The sequence below is a fragment of the Perca fluviatilis genome, chromosome 3 (genome assembly GCF_010015445.1).
Source record: "Perca fluviatilis chromosome 3, GENO_Pfluv_1.0, whole genome shotgun sequence".
Lineage (NCBI taxonomy): Eukaryota > Metazoa > Chordata > Actinopteri > Perciformes > Percidae > Perca > Perca fluviatilis.
Window position 1 is genome coordinate 18,676,659 of NC_053114.1, and position 22,081 is coordinate 18,698,739.

General features: G+C 39.4%; 1 protein-coding gene across 5 annotated transcripts; it reads left to right on the forward strand.

Annotated features, from left to right (window-relative positions):
* The first annotated feature begins 682 nt into the window (after window positions 1-682).
* On the forward strand, window positions 683-21,840 carry phka2 (phosphorylase kinase, alpha 2 (liver)). Of its 5 annotated transcripts, XM_039795673.1 has the most exons (34): window positions 683-737; window positions 912-1,020; window positions 1,227-1,323; window positions 2,792-2,950; window positions 4,266-4,313; window positions 6,193-6,361; window positions 6,681-6,763; window positions 7,191-7,271; window positions 7,391-7,489; window positions 7,581-7,727; window positions 7,853-7,906; window positions 8,161-8,283; window positions 8,401-8,496; window positions 9,529-9,636; window positions 9,736-9,814; window positions 10,144-10,278; window positions 10,392-10,501; window positions 10,634-10,778; window positions 11,092-11,170; window positions 11,289-11,437; window positions 11,524-11,694; window positions 14,520-14,632; window positions 14,716-14,852; window positions 14,972-15,134; window positions 15,805-15,884; window positions 15,989-16,067; window positions 16,156-16,285; window positions 16,372-16,473; window positions 17,256-17,374; window positions 17,598-17,621; window positions 18,185-18,238; window positions 19,688-19,921; window positions 20,042-20,242; window positions 20,342-21,840. In XM_039795673.1, exons 3-34 carry the CDS (start codon window positions 1,246-1,248, stop codon window positions 20,513-20,515), a joined length of 3,723 nt encoding a protein of 1,240 aa, XP_039651607.1. In that variant the 5' UTR covers window positions 683-737; window positions 912-1,020; window positions 1,227-1,245; the 3' UTR covers window positions 20,516-21,840. The 5 variants fall into 5 exon arrangements, with proteins under 5 accessions (XP_039651607.1, XP_039651606.1, XP_039651609.1 ...); XM_039795672.1 differs by having other exon boundaries at window positions 698-1,020; XM_039795675.1 differs by lacking the exon at window positions 18,185-18,238 and having other exon boundaries at window positions 698-1,020.
* Window positions 21,841-22,081: the final 241 nt, after the last annotated feature.

A 22,081-nucleotide genomic window follows, 5' to 3' on the forward strand; every position in this document is an offset into this window, starting at 1 on the left:
TATACATGGAGCTATTATGTACAAATGAGTGTCAATATAAAAGTCAAACTGTTACTGTAAACTGCGTGCGGGGTGAAATAGTAAAAGAGTGCAGGAATTAATATTGTATGGTAATGTAATAAGTTACATACAGCAGGTGGTGTATGTACAGTATTTGCATGTATATGTGCAGTAGACAGCCTGCTTCTACTTACATTTAACAACAAGTGATTCTATTTTTTCTTTACATTAAGTAGCTACATTTTGCTGAAAATACTTATGTACTTCACCACTACTGATCTTATGTGCTTATGTTGTCTCTTATCTTTGCTCTTCTCCTTATTATAATAATACATTTATTTCAAAGTAAATGTTAGAAAGTGCTCATATGTATAAATAATAATATGTTGTGTAATTATGTGCACATAAACATCATTGGAACATTATAAGATGGCGTCTTGAAAAATAAGGAAATATATTTTAAATAAATTGAATTGTTGATGTTTGCCTTTTTTTTAGTCTTCTTTTCTGCTGTAGCACTTCATTTGTATGAAAAGGTGCTATACGAATACACTTTTTGGGAAAGTATCATTGACATATATAAAAGGAAAGTGTCTGCCTACATCTGGGTTGTGGTTGTGTGCCCTGAAACATAAAAAGGGAAGAAGTGGATGTGGCGCCCCCTGTCGTCAAACACTCAAACAAAAAGTACATCATGTTTTTTTTCTTCTTTTCAGAATGGATGTACAATTCCTCACGTACGTACTATGCACGCTTTCTCTTTCTGTGAATTCTCACGTATTGTCACCTTTAACGCCTGACCCTCATCCAGCTGTTTGACACAGGGCTGCGCGCGCGTGAGTGAGTGTGTGTGTGAATCGTGTGAATACAGACGTTTGAGTGTAACGTCAAATCTGTGTCGTCACGGCTAGCAAGCTGTAGCCGAGCAGCAGCCTCATCAGAGCGGTGAAGCTGTCAGATCAATACTGTCTATGGATCAATCCCGCGCTGCAGGAACTGGACGGATGGATCAGCTGCGTGGTAAATTCAGTGATTAAGCACCTTTAGCATTTGTATATTTCTCATAAATTCATTTTACACACGAAGCCTTTAGTGTTGTTGTGTTCTGTCTTGGCCAGGTCTCCCTCGGTAAAGATATTTTAATGTCAAGGTACTTCCTGGTTAAATGAAGGTTGAATAAGTATAGCCTAAGTTACTTGTTAAGACTTGTTGTGTTGTGTGCGCAGTGATGACTGATCAGTGAGGATGAGGAGCCGCAGTAACTCAGGAGTGAGGCTGGATGCCTATGCCAGGCTGGTCCAAGAGACTATCCTGTGCCACCAGGTGAGTCCAGACATACATAGGCAGATACAGGAGAGAAGCAATACCACACTTTAGAAATATTCAGCTGCAAGTAAAAGTCCTGCTTTTATTTACGTAAATGTAGTAGGGCTGTGCAATTAATCGACATTCAACGTGATTATGATTTCGACTCATAATGATCGCAAAAACAGAATAATCGAGAAAAACAATTATTTAGCTCATTACTTTTTGCAAGTAAACTCAAATTTTCTCTTGTGTTCTGAAAAAATAAAGTTTAAATAGGAAAAGTATTAAGGCAAATTTCACAGTATTTTTTTTTACTGTTGATTTACTTAACTTTTTCCACTGTTTTTTAAGTTCAATAATTGTGTAATTGTGTTAAATTATTGTGATTTCAATATTGACCAAAATAATCGTGATTATATTTTTTTCCATAATCGAGCAGCCCTAAAATGTAGCCTATTTGCATCTAAACATACTTAAAATCTCAAAAGTACTTATTATGCAGCATGGCCCATTATAGAAATATGTAAGCATCATTCTAATGTAGCAACTGGTAAAGGTTGCGCTAATTTGAACTACTTTACATACCAATGGGTAATCTATAATAATACATCTTTTATTTGTTAATTGTATTTTTGTATTAATATTATAAGATATAGAGTAAAATATACATAAAAAATGTTTACATTACACTTCTGGAAGAAGGTCATGAGTGTGTAAGCCACGTAATTGGTAAAGTAGTTCCTCTTTGAGCCATATCTGTGTACATTTTCCAGACTGTGTTGGTACTGTGCAACACACATTGCACTCTTTCCAACGATTTAGAAATAATACTCATATATTACAAGTATAATCGGAATGTGCAGAGTAACTAGTCACTAAAGCTGTCAAATAAATGTTGTACATTTATCTATCAGCACTTCAACAGTCAACAGCTGTCTAAGTTTAAAAGTGTGACCCAGAGGGTTCACAGCTGATAGAAAACTGGGCCACCTTTCCTTACAAAGCATGCACATGCCAGGGTGTAGGTTTGGTTTCAGAGTAGGGGACAGGTCTCAGGTTCTTTAACCAAGAACTGAAACTATATGAAATTCTGCATTATTAAAGCACTAACCCAACTTAAAATTGCATTTACTTTCATTAATAGACACCTGATACATTGCTCATGTTTTATTTGCACCCTCTCCTGCTTTATATTTTATTAATGTTCAATGCTAGTATTTTTTAAATAATAACACACCGTTAACAGTTACACAGATTCAATTATTTAGAGTTGAAACTACTAGTGGAATAATTGTCTGTGAGCAATCAATAGAAAAATTAACTGTCAACTATTTCAAAAACGGATTAAACCGTTGAATGATTTTTACGAACAAAAATGCTAAACAGGCTTCAGCTTCTCGGATGTGAGGATTTGCTACTTTTCTTTGTCACGCCCACCCTGTCCTTACTGTTAATGAAGCTCTTGTGTGTGTGTTTGTTTCAGAACCCGGTGACAGGACTTCTGCCTGCCAGTGCCCAGAAGAAGGATGCCTGGGTGAGGGATAATGTGTACAGTGTCCTGGCTGTGTGGGGGCTGGGCATGGCTTACCGCAAGAACGCAGACCGTGATGAAGACAAGGCCAAGGCCTACGAACTGGAGCAGGTGTGTTTGTAACAGAGAGAGAGAGCGAGGGTTAATGTTCACAGCAGTGCCTGTTTGTTCCACCGGTTATGGTGGGTCAAATATTTTAAATAAGCAAGCGTTTGTTTGTGCCACATGCATCACATTCTCATTTGATTAGTTATTTAGGCTACAGTTAAACTACAATTTTATCACATTAATCCAAAACAAAATATTTAAATCTCAAATTGATATTTTAAGCACCAAACTGAATGGGAATATAAAGTATGTTAACATTCAATGACTACAATTATTTCTAAACTGTTACAGATCTAACATAAATAAAATAGAAATAAATAAAATAATTAAGTCAGTGCTAAAAAAGTTCATTAATTCGCTCGTTGATTGAAATAATTAATTTGTTAAAATTAATTAGAAATTGTAAGAAATTGAGACAATTAAAGTAATTGAGACAAAATAAAAATGCATTTGAAGTTGGAAACTTTCCATGGGAATTAACAGGAATTAACGGGAATAAATGGGAATTTATGGGAATAAAGTGGATATTTTTAATATTGCTTGTTATAATACTGTTAGTCTATAACAGGGAACTTAAATGTAGTTGACAAAAAACCACATTTTGCAGCATAATCTTGGTTAAAACAACCTGATTTAATGCAACTTCAGCTGAATGTCCTCCCTATATTCGTCAATGACATGCACGCACGCAGTAATCAGCATAGGCTACTACATACTTACCAACATTTTAACCTATGTGTGTTAATTGTATAGCCCACTAACCATAGTAAATCAAAATTGGAATGTTTCCAAAATTCCCCAGCTAAACTTTCCATGGAAAGTTTCTGGAAAGTTACTGGAAAATATTCTCCCCTTTGCAACCCTATTACAAATTCACAAAGTTGGACATTTTCATTTTATTCATACTGTATATATCATATTATTACAAATGGCAATTTGGATTCTTGGCTGCAAGCTATCTTCTGTAACATTAAGTCATTTTTGATAGATTTAATGATTAACAGTAGATCAATACATTTAATACAATGTTTGCAATATCTATTCAGTAATAGAAATTATTAATTGCAGTTCTTATTTTAATCATTTAATCATCAGTTATTGTTGCATGTAATGTGGTGCCTTTGAACGGTGATTTGTTCAATTTCTGACGAACATCAGTCAGTGACTATGAATCTTTTTTTAACTGAACTGAACAAAGGGATTAGAATCAGCAAAGTGATTTGTGATTTCCAGCTCTTCTAAAAATAGAAAATGACTTGGATTGCAGTGGCTTTTTGTTTGACTTTTGTAGTTTACTGATGTTGTTGTTTGTTGGCAGAGTGTGGTAAAGCTGATGCAGGGACTTCTGCAGTGCATGATGAGACAGGTAAGAAACCCCTGTGCTTACATTACATGTGTACATGTTCACTTGTGTTTGCACATTGAAACATCAAATCCTCGTGGAAGAAAATCCGAAAAGCATGTGTTCTGGTTCTGAGAAAGCACAATGTGTTATCTGGGGTACTGTGGTATTTAAACAAACTGCTTTATGTAAACAGGTTTGTGACCACAGTCTGCTGCTATGTGCGCAGGCACGTCAAACTCTGTGACGTCGGCAGTTAGTCAGAAAGATAAACAAACTAATAATTGACAGTATGTTGGTGATCTACATTTTGAAGTGAAAGTGATAGTGACGGGGTCCAATTGGTCGGTTAGGACAGAAGACAAACATTTCTCTCATTTAAGGTGGTTTATTATAGATGGAATAATAATAGAACTTGTATACTCTTGGTATACAAGGATTCTTTCAGTTTGAGAAGCCACAGTCAGCGCGTGCTGTTAGAAGAATACTGAATACTGGTTTAAATGAGATTATTTAGAAATGTGCAAGCTATTGCACATTATGATTGGCTAATATTAAGGTGGGAGGCAACCGTGGTTTAGACTTGGCGCTTCCTTGTTGGTACACAGGCTAGTTCCATCCAATGGGAGACGTCGACTCCCTGGAGGATTCCCTCTCTCCCTTCCTCCCGGGTATTTCCACTCAAGAGGAATTTAATCTACTTCCAACCATTCTACTACCCCCTGTCCTTCTAATATCAATGCTCTGTGTGAAGACATGCATTGCTATATGTGTTATCTTGCCAAGAACAGCCATTCTTTTAAGATGACTGTTATCTACAGTACATATATATATTCCTAACAGTACATAGTCATCCACAGCTCTGAGTGCATTATCAGTCCACGGCGTTCCATCCCCTTGTGAACTCTGCCTAGTTAGATATATCTTAACCTAATCAACCCTTCCCCAGGAAACATTCTTGCGCTGGCAGTTTGACCCCCCTGACCTCTCTACACACATTTCAGTCTCTTCTAACTGAAGTCAAGATCCAGTACATACATGCAATTATATTTAATGAGAGTCATTATAACTAATTAATGATTTGATTATTATACATGTTATAGGCAGACACTATAAATGATTGTCTTTCTATCGAGGCCTTGGCGTAGCCTTATTTTGCTGAAAATAGACACTTAGCATGTTCATTTTTTTTATTTCCTCACAATAGTGAAAGCCTGGCTGCAGTAAAAGTGTAATTGGTTACTCTTATCTTCCATAACTGGAAATAAGATAAAGATGCCAAATTCACCAGCAGAGTGTTAAAATGCTTCATCCTCTGCTGCTGAGATGTCATCATCAGTAGTCCTAAAGAAATTACTCTTGAGACGTTGAGGAGTCAAAAACAGCAGACAGTGATCAGAAACCTTTATACTTGTCTAATCATGTAAACATGGATACGAATAACCAGATTATATTTTTCCATGTCCCGCACATGATCATTAACAGGATATGGAGCATAAGTGGGATTCTGGAATGCATGTAAACACACTCATTGGGATTTATCTAACTATGATGTGTCAATTTCATTTTTTAAACCATTTTTTTTTTGCCAAAATCTGTATGTTGGGGACCTTTTAGTTGCATGTCACCCTTCATCTCTCTCTTCTGCTTTCCTTTCTGCTCTCTACTGGCTAAAACACCCCCAAAAATACTCAACAAATCTTCAACCATTTAGGAGCCTTTTAGGAGACGTTTCATGCTAATCCTGCCATATATCTTTTTGGTCCCTTCTGGCCCAGACAAACACCCCTGATGTGTGTGTGTGTGTGTGTGTGTGTGTGTGTGTGTGTGTGTGTGCACGCGCGCGTGCATGTGTGTGTGTGTGTGTGTGTGTATGCATATTTACATGTTCATGTTCCTTCAGGTGGCCAAGGTGGAGAAGTTCAAACAGACCCAGAGTACAAAGGATTGTTTGCATGCCAAATATGATACTCCGACCTGTGCCACAGTGGTCGGGGACGACCAGTGGGGCCATCTCCAGGTGGACGCCACCTCCATTTACCTGCTGATGCTGGCACAGATGACAGCCTCAGGTACAGTAGTGATGCAGAGTGGTGTTTACATATGTTGCTTTTTTATGTTCTGTGTTCTCTCAGTAAACTGTTTTAGTTTATTTATTAGTTTTGACCCGTTTTCTATTTCCTAAGATGATCTTTGGTTTAAAGATGTCACACATAGGTATGGATTTACACATTTCCGATGCTAGCATAGTATCAAAAAACACACTGTAGCAAAAGGCAATGCACGCTGCTTGGCCAGCTTCCCTTCTGGCAAGCACTGCAGGTCCTCGAGAGGGACAAATAAAGTACCTAACCATGAGTTGGTCTCTGAGTGTGCCACATTATCACGCAGGTCTTCGCATCATCTCAAACCTGGATGAGGTGGTCTTCATCCAAAACCTGGTCTTCTACATAGAGGCTGCCTACAAAGTGGCGGTGAGTAACATTTCCAGAGGTTTAGGAGGTTTGGATTCTAGAAAGGAAGATGTAGAGGCTGACACACAGGGGAGTTGACTGAAAATACACTATGATGAAGTAAACTAAACTGATAAAATCACAGTAAAAGCTAAAGGGGAATTTTGCACATCAAAGTCTGTTTACAAGTCTTGGGCATTACCAGCTACTAGCATAACAAACCTGAATCTCCGACTGAGCTGTCGGTGGTCGAGTTGAATTCTGGGTAATGTAGGCGCCATGTTTTGACAAGGTAGAAGAATGTGTGGAATACAAAAAAGACAATATCTTTCATGCTGCTGCATTGACTCTTCATTGTGAATCTCATCTATTATAGTAGTGCAATGCTTAATCGGTGGAGTCACACCCCGACCACATTGCAGAGTCATTACCTTTTATTCCTCTGTAGGATTATGGGATGTGGGAACGAGGTGACAAGACCAATCAAGGCATCCCCGAGCTCAATGGCAGCTCTGTAGGAATTGCTAAGGTACAGGTTATTATTGTTAATATATTATTATTATTTATAATATACTATACATATAGACCAAAAGAGGAGAGTGTTGTATAAAATGTGTGTGTGTGTGTGTGTGTTTGGGGGGTTTGCAGGCGGCTCTGGAGGCCATAGATGAGCTGGATCTTTTTGGTGCCCATGGAGGGCCAAAGTCAGTCATCCATGTTTTGCCTGATGAAGTGGAACATTGTCAGGTACTGTTGGCTTTGCCTCCAGCCATCTCAGCATCATCTCTGCTCATCTTTCTTCTGCTGAGTATGTCGGTGTGTTTTCCCTTTCCCTCAGTCCATCCTGTGCTCCATGCTGCCAAGAGCTTCAACTTCAAAGGAGATAGACGCCGGCCTTCTGTCTGTCATTTCCTTCCCTGCTTTTGCTGTAGAGGATGCTGAGCTGGTGGCCATTACTAAGTCGGAAATCATAACAAAACTGCAGGTACAGCAAGACAAAACACACTCTGCACAGAAACGCTACACAATTCAGTATTTTCCCCTGTACTTTTTTCTCCTTGTATAAGGCAGTTAGCATGCTAACATTTCCACTCTTTGGTGTAATTTCAGGGTCGCTATGGCTGCTGCCGCTTCATCAGGGATGGATATCGTTGTCCAAAAGAGGTAAGATATTCTGCATATTGAAAATGGAAATGCTGGGATTTATAATGTATATATCTAATTCAGCGGGGACAGAATAAGTGTTTGTCTTACAGATAAACACTCAGCACCTTAAGTTTGAAATTTGAGAAGAAGTGCACATTTTGAGTGGATGTCATAGGGTTTAGTGTTATTGCTTTCCTGTTGTAAGATAATTGTGTTTTGTATAATTTGAGCTCTAAGGTTCTACTGTGGTCCCTGGCTGTTTTTCTCACTAGGACCCATCTCGGCTGCACTACGATCCTGCAGAGCTCAAGTTGTTTGAGAATATCGAATGTGAGTGGCCCGTGTTCTGGACTTATCTCGTCCTTGACGGTATCTTTGCTGGAGATCAAGTGCAGGTAATAAAACCAAACGCACTGGTCCAGTTTCTACTGTATTCACACACTCATGGAGCCACTCTGAATGACTTCTGCTGCAGATGTAATAATGAAAAAATGACTGTGTTCATTGCACAGGTACAGGAGTACCGTGAGGCACTGGAAGGAGTTTTGATCAGAGGGAAGAACGGCATCAAACTGTTGCCCGAACTTTATGCTGTACCTCCTGACAAGGTATCCCACTTCCATAGGCCGAATATAACAGATTCACCTTTATTCTAGTCACATTGTAGTTGCAACGTCTGACAAAACCTACAAAGAAAGATATGAGATTAAGTGTTTCATAAAGATGACAGCACTGGTCCTTATCTTTCAAAATGTTAGTTTTTCATGGAGAAGCTTAAAACTATTCAGTTGTATTGTAATCTTTTTTGTTAGGGTTAAAAAAAGCGTAACAAGGTGGCGCCTGGATAGCACCTGTATGAGTGTGTGCCCAATGTACTGGGGCTCAGACCTTACCGCAGTGGCCCAGGGTTCGGTTCCGACCTGCCGCCCTTTGCTGAATGTCATTCCCTCTCTCTCCCCTTTCATGTCTTAAACTTTCCTCTCAAATAAATGCCCCAAAAAATAATCTTAAAAACAAGAATATTAGTTGTTAGTCAAAAAGCAGACTAGGTTACAACTCTACTCTGAAGATGTGGAGTCCTTTAATACTGAACCTGCTTTAGATGAAATTAGTATTTCTGCATGCCCCCGGCATAATCAGGTCAAAATTTCAATTTGTCAATTATTTGTTTTATGACTAAATACCTGCAAAACTAACGGCATTCACAAGTAAGATGAACATGGTAGCATACTAGCATTGTTAATGTGACCATGTTAGCATGCTGACGTTAACATTTAGCTCAAAGTACAGCCTCACAGTGCTAGCATGGCTGTAGACTCTTATTTTTCAATATCTAGTCACTTGTATCTGGTCTTTTTCATCTATCTTTAGTCTATTTTCTGGTCTATTTCATCTATCTGTTTTAGGTCTGTTCAAGAATTATTTAGTACATATTACCAGTATAGATGCTATGTTATTGGAAGGGTAAGCCTGTCAGCTCTCCTCTGTCCTGTTTACCTGTTGAATACTCCAAATGCTGTCATCACTACAGACATGCGTGTAATGTTGATATGCAAATGCCAATACAATAGTGTCAGGGAACATCAGACTAAATTGCGTCTGAACTGCTGTACCTGTATATCATATTTGGCCTCTAACAGGTGGAGGAGGAGTACAGGAATCCTCACTCAGTGGACAGAGTGGCCATGGGGCAGCTGCCGCACATGTGGGGACAGTCGCTCTACATCTTGAGCTGTCTTCTGGCCGAGGTATTCACAGGGCCCTTGAAAACCACCTCTAAAGTTAGCCATTGCCATTGTTTACCTCTGTAATAATTTCCCCTCTCTGGCTCTTATTTCTGTTTTAAGGGTTTTTTAGCACCAGGAGAGATAGATCCTCTCAACAGGAGATTCTCGACAAACTTCAAGCCAGATGTTGTGGTACAAGGTTGGTGATCGATCATTAGTTTGAGGGAAAAATCAGCCCAGAAGTTGAATTTAAAAAATTGGTTGAATCCCAGAAGAAATGTAAGCTAAGAAAGAAGAAGAAACCCACTCCTTTGAAACAAATCTGTTGCATGGATTAAAGGGAAGGTTACTTTTCATAGATCCTTATGACTTGTGGGGCAAAGAAGAAGGAAGACTCACACACAACTTTAGAAATGTCATGAATGTCCAAGACTTATTTCCGATGTTCTGATGTGAGCATTGGTTTATATAGAGATTTCCTTATAAAAGGCAGAATATGATGTATTTCTTTTTATATGTGTGTGTCAGTTTGTGTTCTAGCAGAATCGGAGGAGATCCAGCAGTTGTTAAGTGATCACGGGATCAAGGTCCAGACAATGTCAGAAGTTCTGCCTATCAGGGTCATGCCTGCTCGCATCCTGAGCCATGTTTATGTCAGACTGGGTAAACAAGCACCAAGCACTCTTTTCCTTAGTGCGTGTGTGTGTGTGAGTGTGTGTGTGTGTGTGTGTGTGTGTGTGTGTGTATAAGATCACCATATTGTCTCATTGCCACAGGGAACTGCAAGAAACTTAATTTGAGCGGGAGGCCCTACAGACACATTGGAGTTTTGGGAACATCCAAATTCTACGAGATCAGAAATTGCTCTTATATATTCACCCCCCAGGTAAAACTAGCTTGAGATGTTGTGATGTTCATAATCACAGTGAAGAAAGCTAGGTAGAAGGCTGTAGTAATAAATACTACTGATTAATACTTTGGTTTCTTTCTGTCTGTTTCTCATTTTTCTGTGCTCCAGTTTCTGGATCAGCACCATTTCTACCTGGCACTGGACAACCAGATGATTGTGGAGATGTTACGAACAGAGCTGGCCTATCTCTCCTCTTGCTGGAGGATGACAGGACGGCCCACACTCACTTTCCCCATCACCCACAGCATGCTGGGTAATAAGGCTCTTAACCCAAAGCAAATCAGTATCACAGATTTTGTTTTCAGTGTTAATGGAATTCCAGCAGCTTGCTGAATTCTCATCCAAAACATGATAGAGGAATAATTTAGACATGACAAAGAAGGAACAATGCATGCGTTCAAGTGACATTACTACATATACCGTAATACAGTCTAGGTTGCTTTTATTATATTGTTTTTACTCATGTAGCTGTGATCTTGAATGTAGATACTGTAATATTTCCATAGTGCTATTTTGTCAGATTAGTTCACTGCACTTCACAGCATTTATTTACTTTTTATATTCAGTTGAAGATGGAGATGGAATTGATTCGTGTATCCTAGCAACCCTCCGAAAACTACAGGATGGCTATTTTGCCGGAGCGAGGTCTGTTTCCATCTGCAACATAGGACGTCATACTAATAGTGTGTTGAGATGTCTGAAACATGACAGTATATGTTACTTCTTACACATGTGTGGGTATTTTGTGTGGATGTTACTACAGGGTGCAGATGTCAGACCTATCCAGTGTCCAGACCACTTCCTTTCACACTGACCTCAGCTTCCTGGATGAAGAGAAGGATGACAGCTTACTCGAGGATGAGGAGGATAATGATGAATATGGAGAGGAATATTACAACTGTAGGCCCTCAGGTATTTTACGATGAAGTGTGTGTGCTCCTTTCAGTCATATTTGTCAATGTAAGTAAAGAATTGTATGTTTTTTGTTTCCTCTCCAGAGGGCTCTAAAGACATGTTTGACCAGTACCTCACACAGCTCCTCCACAGCACCAATACCAAGTCCCATCTTCCTCCCATCCAGAGTGGGCAGCACCACGTCTTCAGTGCGGAACACAGCACCAGAGACATCCTGTCTTTTATGGCCCAGGTTCAGGGCCTGAACATGCCCAGTGAGTTATTAATAATCTAATGATTAAGTCAAAGTCAGTTTCCTCTTTGAATTGTGTTTCCTGTTATGCTGCTGTCCATGGTTGGGGCTTAATTTAGATTGACGTTAAGATATAGTTAGGCGTTGCAGAAATGACTCATTTGGCTTAGAGCTGTGGCTGAGTTTGGGTTATGGTAACACAGATCAATGGGGAAAGAAAGAAAAAAGTCTGACTGGTATGCAAGTTTTGTTCTCTGGCAACCTACAGTACAGGCCAAAAGTTTGGACACACCTTCTCATTCAATGCGTTACCTTTTTATTTTCATGACTATTTACATTGTAGATTCTCACTGAAGGCATCAGAACTATGAATGAACACATATGGAATTATGTACTTAACAAAAAAGTGTGAAATAACTGAAAACATGTCTTATATTTTAGATTCTTCAAAGTAGCCACCCTTTGCTTTTTCATTAATAAGGGGAAAAATTCCACTAATTAACCCTGACAAAGCACACCTGTGAAGTGAAAACCATTTCAGGTGACTACCTCATGAAGCTCATTGAGAGAACACCAAGGGTTTGCAGCGCTATCAAAAAAAGCAAAGGGTGGCTACTTTGAGGAATCTAAAATATAAGACATGTTTTCAGTTATTTCACACTTTTTTGTTAAGTACATAATTCCATATGTGTTCATTCATAGTTTTGATGCCTTCAGTGAGAATCTACAATGTAAATAGTCATGAAAATAAAGAAACACATTGAATGAGGCTGTGTCCAAACTTTTGGCTTGTACTGTATATACAGTGCCTTGCGAAAGTATTCGGCCCCCTTGAACGTTTCGACCTTTTGCCACATTTCAGGCCTCAAACATAAAGATATAAAAATGTAATTTTTTGTGAAGAATCAACAACAAGTGGGTCCCAATTATGAAGTGGAACGAAATTCATTGGCTATTTCAAACTTTTTTAACAAATAAAAAACTGAAAAAGGTGCGGCAAAATTATTCAGCCCCTTTACTTTCAGTGCAGCAAACTCTCTCCAGAAGTTCAGTGAGGATCTCTGAATGATCCAATGTTGACCTAAATGACTAATGATGATAAATAGAATCCAGCTGTGTGTAATCAAGTCTCCGTATAAATGCACCTGCTCTGTGATAGTCTCAGAGGTCCGTATAAAGCGCAGAGAGCATCATGAAGAACAAGGAACACACCAGGCAGGTCCGAGATACTGTTGTGGAGAAGTTTAAAGCCGGATTTGGATACAAAAAGATTTCCCAAGCTTTAAACATCCCAAGGAGCACTGTGCAGCGATAATATTGAAATGGAAGGAGTATCAGACCACTACAAATCTACCGGGCACCCGGCCGTCCCTCTAAACTTTCAGCTCATACAATGAGAAGACTGATCAGAGATGCAGCCAAGAGGCCCATGATCACTCTGGATGAACTGCAGAGATCTACAGCTGAGCGCCGGAGACTCTGTCCATAGGACAACAATCAGTCGTATACTGCACAAATCTGGCCTTTATGGAAGAGTGGCAAGAAGAAAGCCATTTCTTAAAGATATCCATAAAAAGTGTCGTTTAAAGTTTGCCAAAAGCCACCTGGGAGACACACCAAACATGTGGAAGAAGGTGCTGTGGTCAGATGAAACCAAAATCGAACTTTTGGCAACAATGCAAAACGTTATGTTTGGCGTAAAGCAACACAGCTCATCACCCCTTGAACACACCATCCCCACTGTCAAACATGGTGGTGGCAGCATCATGGTTTGGGCCTGCTTTTCTTCAGCAGGGACAGGGAAGATGGTTAAAATTGATGGGAAGATGGATGGAGCCAAATACAGGACCATTCTGGAAGAAAACCTGATGGAGTCTGCAAAAGACCTGAGACTGGGACGGAGATTTGTCTTCCAACAAGACGATGATCCAAAACATAAAGCAAAATCTACAATGGAATGGTTCACAAATAAACATATCCAGGTGTTAGAATGGCCAAGTCAAAGTCCAGACCTGAATCCAATCGAGAATCTGTGGAAAGAACTGAAAACTGCTGTTCACAAACGCTCTCCATCCAACCTCACTGAGCTCGAGCTGTTTTGCAAGGAGGAATGGGCAAAAATGTCAGTCTATCGATGTGCAAAACTGATAGACATACCCCAAGCGACTTACAGCTGTAATCGCAGCAAAAGGTGGCGCTACAAAGTATTAACTTAAGGGGGCTGAATAATTTTGCACGCCCAATATTTCAGTTTTTTATTTGTTTAAAAGGTTTGAAATATCCAATAAATTTCGTTCCACTTCATGATTGTGTCCCACTTGTTGTTGATTCTTCACAAAAAATTACAGTTTTATATCTTTATGTTTGAGGCCTGAAATGTGGCAAAAGGTCGAAAAGTTCAAGGGGGCCGAATACTTTCGCAAGGCACTGTATAGCTACAACAAAGACATACTAGACTAAGTATACTCCTGTTATGTAGACCCTTGTTAACATGGCTAAAATGTATATAATATTGATTGACAATATCCGTGAAAGCCCATAATTCTATGCAGCCACAAGACATGCTGTTGTAGGGGCACAATTACATTTTTCCCTCAAATGTGAAACCTCTTCCTCAACTTGTTCTTTCACTCCTTCTAAATCGAATCTGATGCTGAAAACAAAAAAGTAAAAGTCTATTGTGTTGTGGTTGTTAACTGGGAAATGTAGGAAATCTCTTAGTGGGGTAAAAAGATACAATACAAATCATGTTAAACTAAGAAAAACAGAAAATAAAATGAATTGGCAGCGTCTCAAATATTCTCCTGTTTCACTTTGGAATATTTCGTTTTAATTTGTGTATTTCAGAGTCTTCCATGTATCTACCTGTGACTCCTGTTAGGAACAAACGCCGCAAAGGTCTCAACTTACTTGAAGTTTCTTCTCATTCTCAGCATGGCCCAAATGTAAAGCAGCACAAGGTATGCACAGCAGAAACTTGCTTTTCTTGTTACTTCAGTATTGCTCTGAAGTGTATTTGTCTTACGCTGACATCCCTCGCAAGTCTCACAGTGCTGCTGACCTGCACCTGCCTCGAGACTCCCAGGGCAACACAGATTTTGCAGCGTTGGTGAGGCAGCTGAAAGAGTGTCCGACCCTGCAAGACCAGGCTGACATACTCTACATCCTTTACGTGATGAAGTACGGACATAGAGGCAGCTACACACACAGATCTTATTGTCAGCTCTGGCACACTAATAAGTAGTATTAGTATTTGTTTTTTTGTAATGACACGTCCTGTGTTGTTTTCCGATGACCAGAGGGGCTGATTGGCTGGTGGAGTTGTCAGTTCCTGGGCAGGGTGGAGTCAGCGTGCGTTCCCTGCTGGAGGAGCTGTATGTAGAAGCTGGAGCCTGCAAAGAGTGGGGACTCATCAGATACATCTCCGGGATACTACGCAAGAGAGTGGAGGTCCTCGCTGAGGTCAGTGAGAAGTCATTTAGGCCCTAAATAACCCTAACATTTTAGGCCTGATACAAAACTGACCTGTGGAAAACCTGTCAATCCGGCCCAGCTAAGGTCTTGTGTCAGATCTTGGTTACTAGGCCCAAACATCAAGGTCCCAAATATAAATTAACAAACATATACAATTCACAGTCAGTCATTATCAAACCATGTTCTTGGCATCCTCCATCTGCATCAATCATTGGGGGAAAAAACCCTCTTGTTTATATATCAAAATAAAGAAAAGGCTCTACCGCCATCTATTGGCCATAAGAAAAACTGCATTATAACATCAGAATCAGAATCAGGTTTATTGCCAAGTAGGTTTTTACAATCAAGGAAAGGAATTTACATTAGTATTTTGGTGCATAACAATAAACATAGTAAGTAAGAGAAAATAAAAAAGAACCATAAATAAAACTTAAATGTACAATAATAATTGTGAAAATACATTTAAAATATGCAAAATAGTTTCTAAAGTGAAAAGAACGAAGATTGATTTCAATACTAAACCCTGACAAAGTGTCTCTGAGCAACACTTTGTTGAATAACCTGTGTATAACTTGTGCAAAAAGAGTCTCTACAGAACAAATAATGGATCATTTGAATAATTTCATAATAATTGACTCTGTATTTGTCTACTCCTCAGGCCTGCACAGATCTTATTTCCCATAACAAGCAGCTGACTGTAGGTCTACCTCCTGAGCCCAGGGAAAGAGTCATCACTGTGTAAGCTGGTGTGGTTTAGGAGATTTTGTGCTCACGTTAAAGGGTTTATTGAATGAATTATCACATAATAAACCAACTCTTCCCTCCTCACTGTTTCCTCTCAGTCCACTTCCTCCTGAGGAGTTGAACACTCTCATCTATGAAGCCAGTGGTCAGGACATCAGTGTAGCTGTACTCACGCAGGTAACTCTTTAACCTTCTAGACTGCAGCAGGACCTTTTTCAGACACTAATAACCGTACAGCTGTGAACGGTGTGTGTTTGTCATACAGGAAATCATGGTCTATCTAGCCATGTACATGCGCTCCCAGCCTGCTCTCTTTGGGGACATGCTCCGGCTCAGGATAGGACTCATCATGCAAGTGATGGCCACTGAGCTGGCTCGCAGTCTGCACTGCTCTGGTAGGAAAACCAAGCACCAAACACTGTGTACATACATAAACTACCCTGCACAGGAGAATAGTAAAAGCTGTGTATTATCTTTGTAGGGGAGGAGGCGTCTGAGAGTTTGATGAGCCTGAGTCCTTTTGGCATGAAAAACCTGCTGCATCACATCCTCAGTGGCAAAGAGTTTGGGGTGGAGAGGAGCAGTGAGTGTTTCCCTTTTTTCTCAGTCTCTTTTTGTCCTTTTTGTATACTGCATGTGTGAGGGTTCATTTATAGGAGCGTTTTGCACCCTTAGCTTTAGGTGAGCCATTTAAGAGAAGAAATTAGGCTGTGTAAAAGTCAGACTGGGTGAAAATCAAGTAGAGCTGAGAGATAATTGTAACAGTAGGAAAGCAATCGGGTACTTTGACGAGCTAGGAATGAATGAATTTTTAGTCAGCACTGTAGCTGCAGTAGCTGTTGTTAAGTTAACCTAATGTTTTTAGCAATGCTAGCAGCATGCTGGTCTGTTGGTCGATCCACCACTTTGGTCCAGACTGAAATATCTTGACAACTATTAGATGGATTGCCATGACATTGGGTACATATATTCATGATCCCCAGACAATGTATTGTAATGACTCTGCTGATCACTGGACTTTTCCTCTAGCACCACCAACAGGTCATAAATACACTTTGTCCAATACTTACCAAATACCTGCAAAACCAGTGACCTTACCATCAGCCTTGGCTATATTTTGTGTTTAGTGCAAATGTTAGCAATTGCTAAACTAAGATGGTGATCATGGTAAACATACCTGCTAAACATCAATATGCTAGCATTGTCTTCGTGAATATGTTAGCAGATAGGTATAAGCATTTAGCTCAAAGCGCCACACAGAGCATGGCAGATTCAGATGTTGGCAGCATTTCAAGGGTCTGGAACCAGGTTATAAAATAAGTGTTCAATGGCTTTTTTTTGTTGTTTCTTGTCTCTATTCATCAGTGCGCCCAATCCAGTCAACAGCCACTAGTCCTGCCATCTCCATCCATGAACTCGGTCACACTGGAGCCACCAAGACTGAACGCACAGGAATACACAAGCTGAAGAGTGAGATAAAACAGGTGGGATAATATAGGATAATAAAACTGGATAATAATCAGGCTGTATCTATCTATCTATCTATCTATCTATCTATCTATCTATCTATCTATCTATCTATATCTATCTATCTATCTATCTATCTATCTATCTATCTATGTCTATCTGTCTGTCTGTCTGTCTGTCTGTCTGTCTGTCTGTCTGTCTGTCTATATAGACTAACAGTGTTCTTGCTTTTGGTTGCAGCTGGATGACTCTCGGCCTCTCAGTGTGGGTTGGGTTTAATAATATTGAGCATGTTTCTGACGTCAGCCTAGACAACCAAACCGCTGGCTAAATCCTGCTCATAAATCACCACTCACTGGCTCCTAACATTGTGTGAGCTACAGCGCCATCCATATCTAGAACAACTCTCACTTCATCACTTATCAGTAGGAGAACATGCTTTGCTACTCTTAACACAGTAATTGTCTTTGTCAAGAAGGTGTTTTTTGTAGAAGAGTATGACATTTTTAATAACTTTTCTACAAATTCTTGAGCTCCTGAACCAATCTAGACCCTGATTAAGCTGCTTTTAGGTAGCCCACCCTTATCACTCATTTTGTGATAGCATTTCGTGGCCTCCTTTCTTGTGTTTGGTCATGCAGAAAAGTCATTTTGTGAATTTCTCTCACTAGTTGAACAAGGTAAATTTGACCTTTGACTCTACAGATCAAACATCTCCAGTAACATTGTGCTCCATGTGGCTGCAGTATCATCGTGACTGTAGTGTGAGAATCATGTGAACCATCTCAAACTGTTCTCTGTCTTCTGTCATCCATATCCATGTGTAGATCTTCAGCGGCGGTCTTTCCTTGAGTAGCAATGCCACTTCTCCTCGCTCCACGGTAAACCATTTCACCTCATCTGCTTCCAATTAACTTTGTTTGTCCTCCTTAGGGTTGCCGTAGTTAGAATGTATGTGCACACTGAGCAAACTCATCCTAAAAGCATTTTCATTCACATTTCATATTTTCTGTAGACGCTAAAAGATTCCATGTGTGTCTTTCTGCATTTAAGGATAAGGCTGGCATTGTTTTTTTGTTTATTTAGAGTAATTATTAATAAAACGAAAACATACTATTTCACCAGCCTTGCCCTTTCATATGTCTGCTGAAGTATTTTGCCAAGTGTGATAGAGCATGATATCAATATGCATGAATGATTGCATGGACTGTGTAACTTTAGATAACTGCTAAATGTATAATTGTGCGTGTGTGTGTGTGTGTGTGTGTGTGTGTGTGTGTGTGTGTGTGTGAGTGGAGAGAGAGAGAGAGAGAGACAACTACTACAGTAAATATTTCAACCTTATTTACATGTATTTGTTATGGTATGACAAACCTGTATATGCTATTACTCCTGTCAGTACACTGTATCTTTTAAAAAGGCTCTCCAGTAATCATAAACCTGATGATGCAGTCGGGCCCGAGTAGTAGGAGGACTGATTCACTGATTCATTTCAGACTTATGACTACAAATCATTCTCTTAAAGGGGAGCTCCACTCACTTTTTAGACGTCTTGAGGAGTACAACTGCATATGTGAAAAAAAAGTTGTATAAAGCCTTTTGTGGCTCCAGAGGGAGCCGCGTGAAATCTGATAAATGTCCCCAAGTGATGTCACGTGAGTCAGCGTCGGTTGGGGCTGAAGACTACAAGTCTGTTGGTGTGGAGATAGAAATAAGTGAGTTGACCAGACCTTTGTAGCCTGCATCTCTACTTGAGGTTAATAGCTCAGGGCTACATAAGACGCTACTAGCATAACACACCCTAATCTCACACACAATTGTTGTGGGTTGCTTTGCGTTGTGGGTAATGTAGGTGCCAGGTTTTGACACGGACAAAGAATGTGTGGAATAATTAATTTTGTAATAGGAATGCAGTGCTGAATCTATGGAGTATTCTTTTAAGCTTTGAAACCTGGATAGCTGCATTATATTTTACATTAAATTAATTTGGCCAAAGTGACTAACAACAGTGCATTAAAACTCCGTAGGAACAAGAGCTCGATGTCTTCAACAGTTGGAAGTGAAACCCTCTTAAACAAACAACTAGATGTGTCACTGGTAATTTCTTAAGTAATTATATGTAAATAAGTGCTAGCATGGAGTGTGGGAAAAACTACATATATAATTGATCTTGCTCATGTTGTGGTGAAAAGTCTGTGTGGTACAGACACTACTGACAAGTGTAACGGCGTATACAAGAAATACGTTTCTAGAACATTGAGATAAGGTTGAAAATCAGTAAAATGGTCCATTTAATATGTTCTAACTATCTTCCTGTTTTCTCACCGCAGCGCTGCAGCAGCCCCTCCACCCCCAGTGGGATCCTGTCCCCTGTGGGCCCCGGTCCAGGAGATGGACAGCTGCACTGGGAGGAGAGGCAAGGCCAGTGGCTGAGGCGACGCAGGCTGGATGGAGCTATCAACAGAGTACCAGTTGGTTTCTACCAGAAGGTCTGGAAGATCCTGCAGAAGTGCCATGGCCTATCCATCGATGGATATGTGTTGCCCTCGTCTACTACAAGAGAGGTAGCATCTCGCAGACCAAAGCTGGATTTAGGACTTTGTGTGTGTGTGTGTGTGTGTGTGTGTGTGTGTGTGTGTGTGTGTGTGTCTGTGTGTGTGTTTAATTCTGTGTTTTCTGTGTAGATGACAGAGGGAGAGATCAAGTTTGCGGTGCAGGTGGAGTCTGTCCTAAACCATGTCCCTCAACCAGAATACCGGCAGCTACTAGTGGAGACTGTGATGGTTCTTGGCCTGGTAGCTGATGTGGACGTGGACAGCATTGGTAGCATTATACATGTGGACCGCATCCTGCATCTGGCCAATGACCTGTTCCTCAGTGACCAGGTACTGAGATAGCTGATTGCAAGAGATACATTTCAGTTTGAAAGGATGTTCATGTATTTTTGCATGTGGGTTCACTCTGTTCTACCTCTGCATCCCCAGAAATCCCACAGTGCCAGTGATTACTTCCTTGAGAAGGACCCAGCGACCGGAATCTGCAACTTTTTCTACGATAGTGCCCCCAGTGGCAGCTATGGCACCATGACCTACCTGTCCAAGGCAACGATCACTTATGTCCAAGACTTCCTGCCAAGCTCCAGCTGCCTGATGCAGTGAAACAGTAAACTGAACACGTGAAGAGACATGTTTTATTATGAGTAAAGGATCATCAAGTTAAAGGCAGCAAAGCTTCTCATTTTCAGCTGATACAGTCCATGTGGTGCTTGTGAGTATTCAGTCTTCAACTCTGTAGCTGTCATACACTGACGTAACATCATAGCTTGGCAGCTGATTTCAAGCTATTACAAGAATTTATTTTTTCTGTGTCAAGTCTGGACTGTGAACTTATTTATTACTTAAACATTTTGCTCAAATGTGTGTTTTGGACTTACAAACGTTTTGTGTTGTGTGTGTGAGAATATATGAACAGTTAACTGTCTTGTAATTAAATGTGTCATATGGTATAATTTTACTAATAATAGTTACTAGGGTAAGCATTTTGATCATTTGTGCATACAAATGATTATTTCCCTTAAACCAATCAGTGTATTTAAATTTTCTGCCGCTATTACTTTTTTTTGCTTCTATATATCTATATTTAGTAATATAATAATTTATTGTTCGATTGTAATGGCTGAGCTTAAATACGTCCAAAAATAATACAATATAAATCATAAAATCAATTTGTTCCCTCAAATTACTTATTCTCCTTATTCCTCTTATTAATTTGTACATATGCATTTTTTAATCCCTTTTGTAGCTTCCAGGCTCTTTATAATTCAGTGTTGATGATACTGAAACTTGTAATTTGTATTAGTTGTAGTCCTTTTGTCTTTGTGTATGTGTTGAAATTAATGGAAAATAATCCATCTGTCCACATATGAATGTCACCCCAAGGTTTTGCTACAGACATAGTGAGTCATTTTACACGTACCTCAACATATTGACGGTTTGTTCATTTACCTACAGTGAAGATAGGTTTTTTTCCCCTGTATGTTGGGGTAAAAGTCTGTTTTAATATATATATATATATATATATATATATAAAAGTTTGGACACACTTTCTTATTCCAGTGAATGGGAAAGTGTTTTTAAACCTTTGACTGGTACTATATATAGAGTATATGCATGATGTATACGTAAAGAAATGGCAGTGCAGGAAGATATTTGTAAAGTACTAGAGAGGTCCAGAGTATGTTGAATAGGGTCTTTGTAAGTCTGAGAAGCAAAGAAAGGAAAAAAAGTTTTAAATAACTTTCATCCCAATACTTGATTTTGAAAGCAAAATGGCAGGAAGCAGTAAAATATTGATATATTTTAACCTTCTTTAATGCTAACCCAAACCCTGAAATATTTGCATTTACTTAAAACTAAAACTAAAATAGAAAGAATTAAAATATATGTTGGCATATATAATTATTTTACTATTGTAATACATTATAAATGACTCCAATTTAACATTTAAAGATCTGTTCAGTTTTTTTTAACAATGTAGTTCATTTCCATTTAAAAAGTATGTTAATGCACTAATAAAATAATTTGACTAACGATGGTAACCTATCATTTATCTATTTACTGTTTAATTTCTACCAGCTACCAGAAGTAGTACATGAAGGAGCTCTGGTTGGCCAGATTCCTGCCAACGCACAACAGCTAGCCAATCAGAGTTCTAGCTGTTGCTGG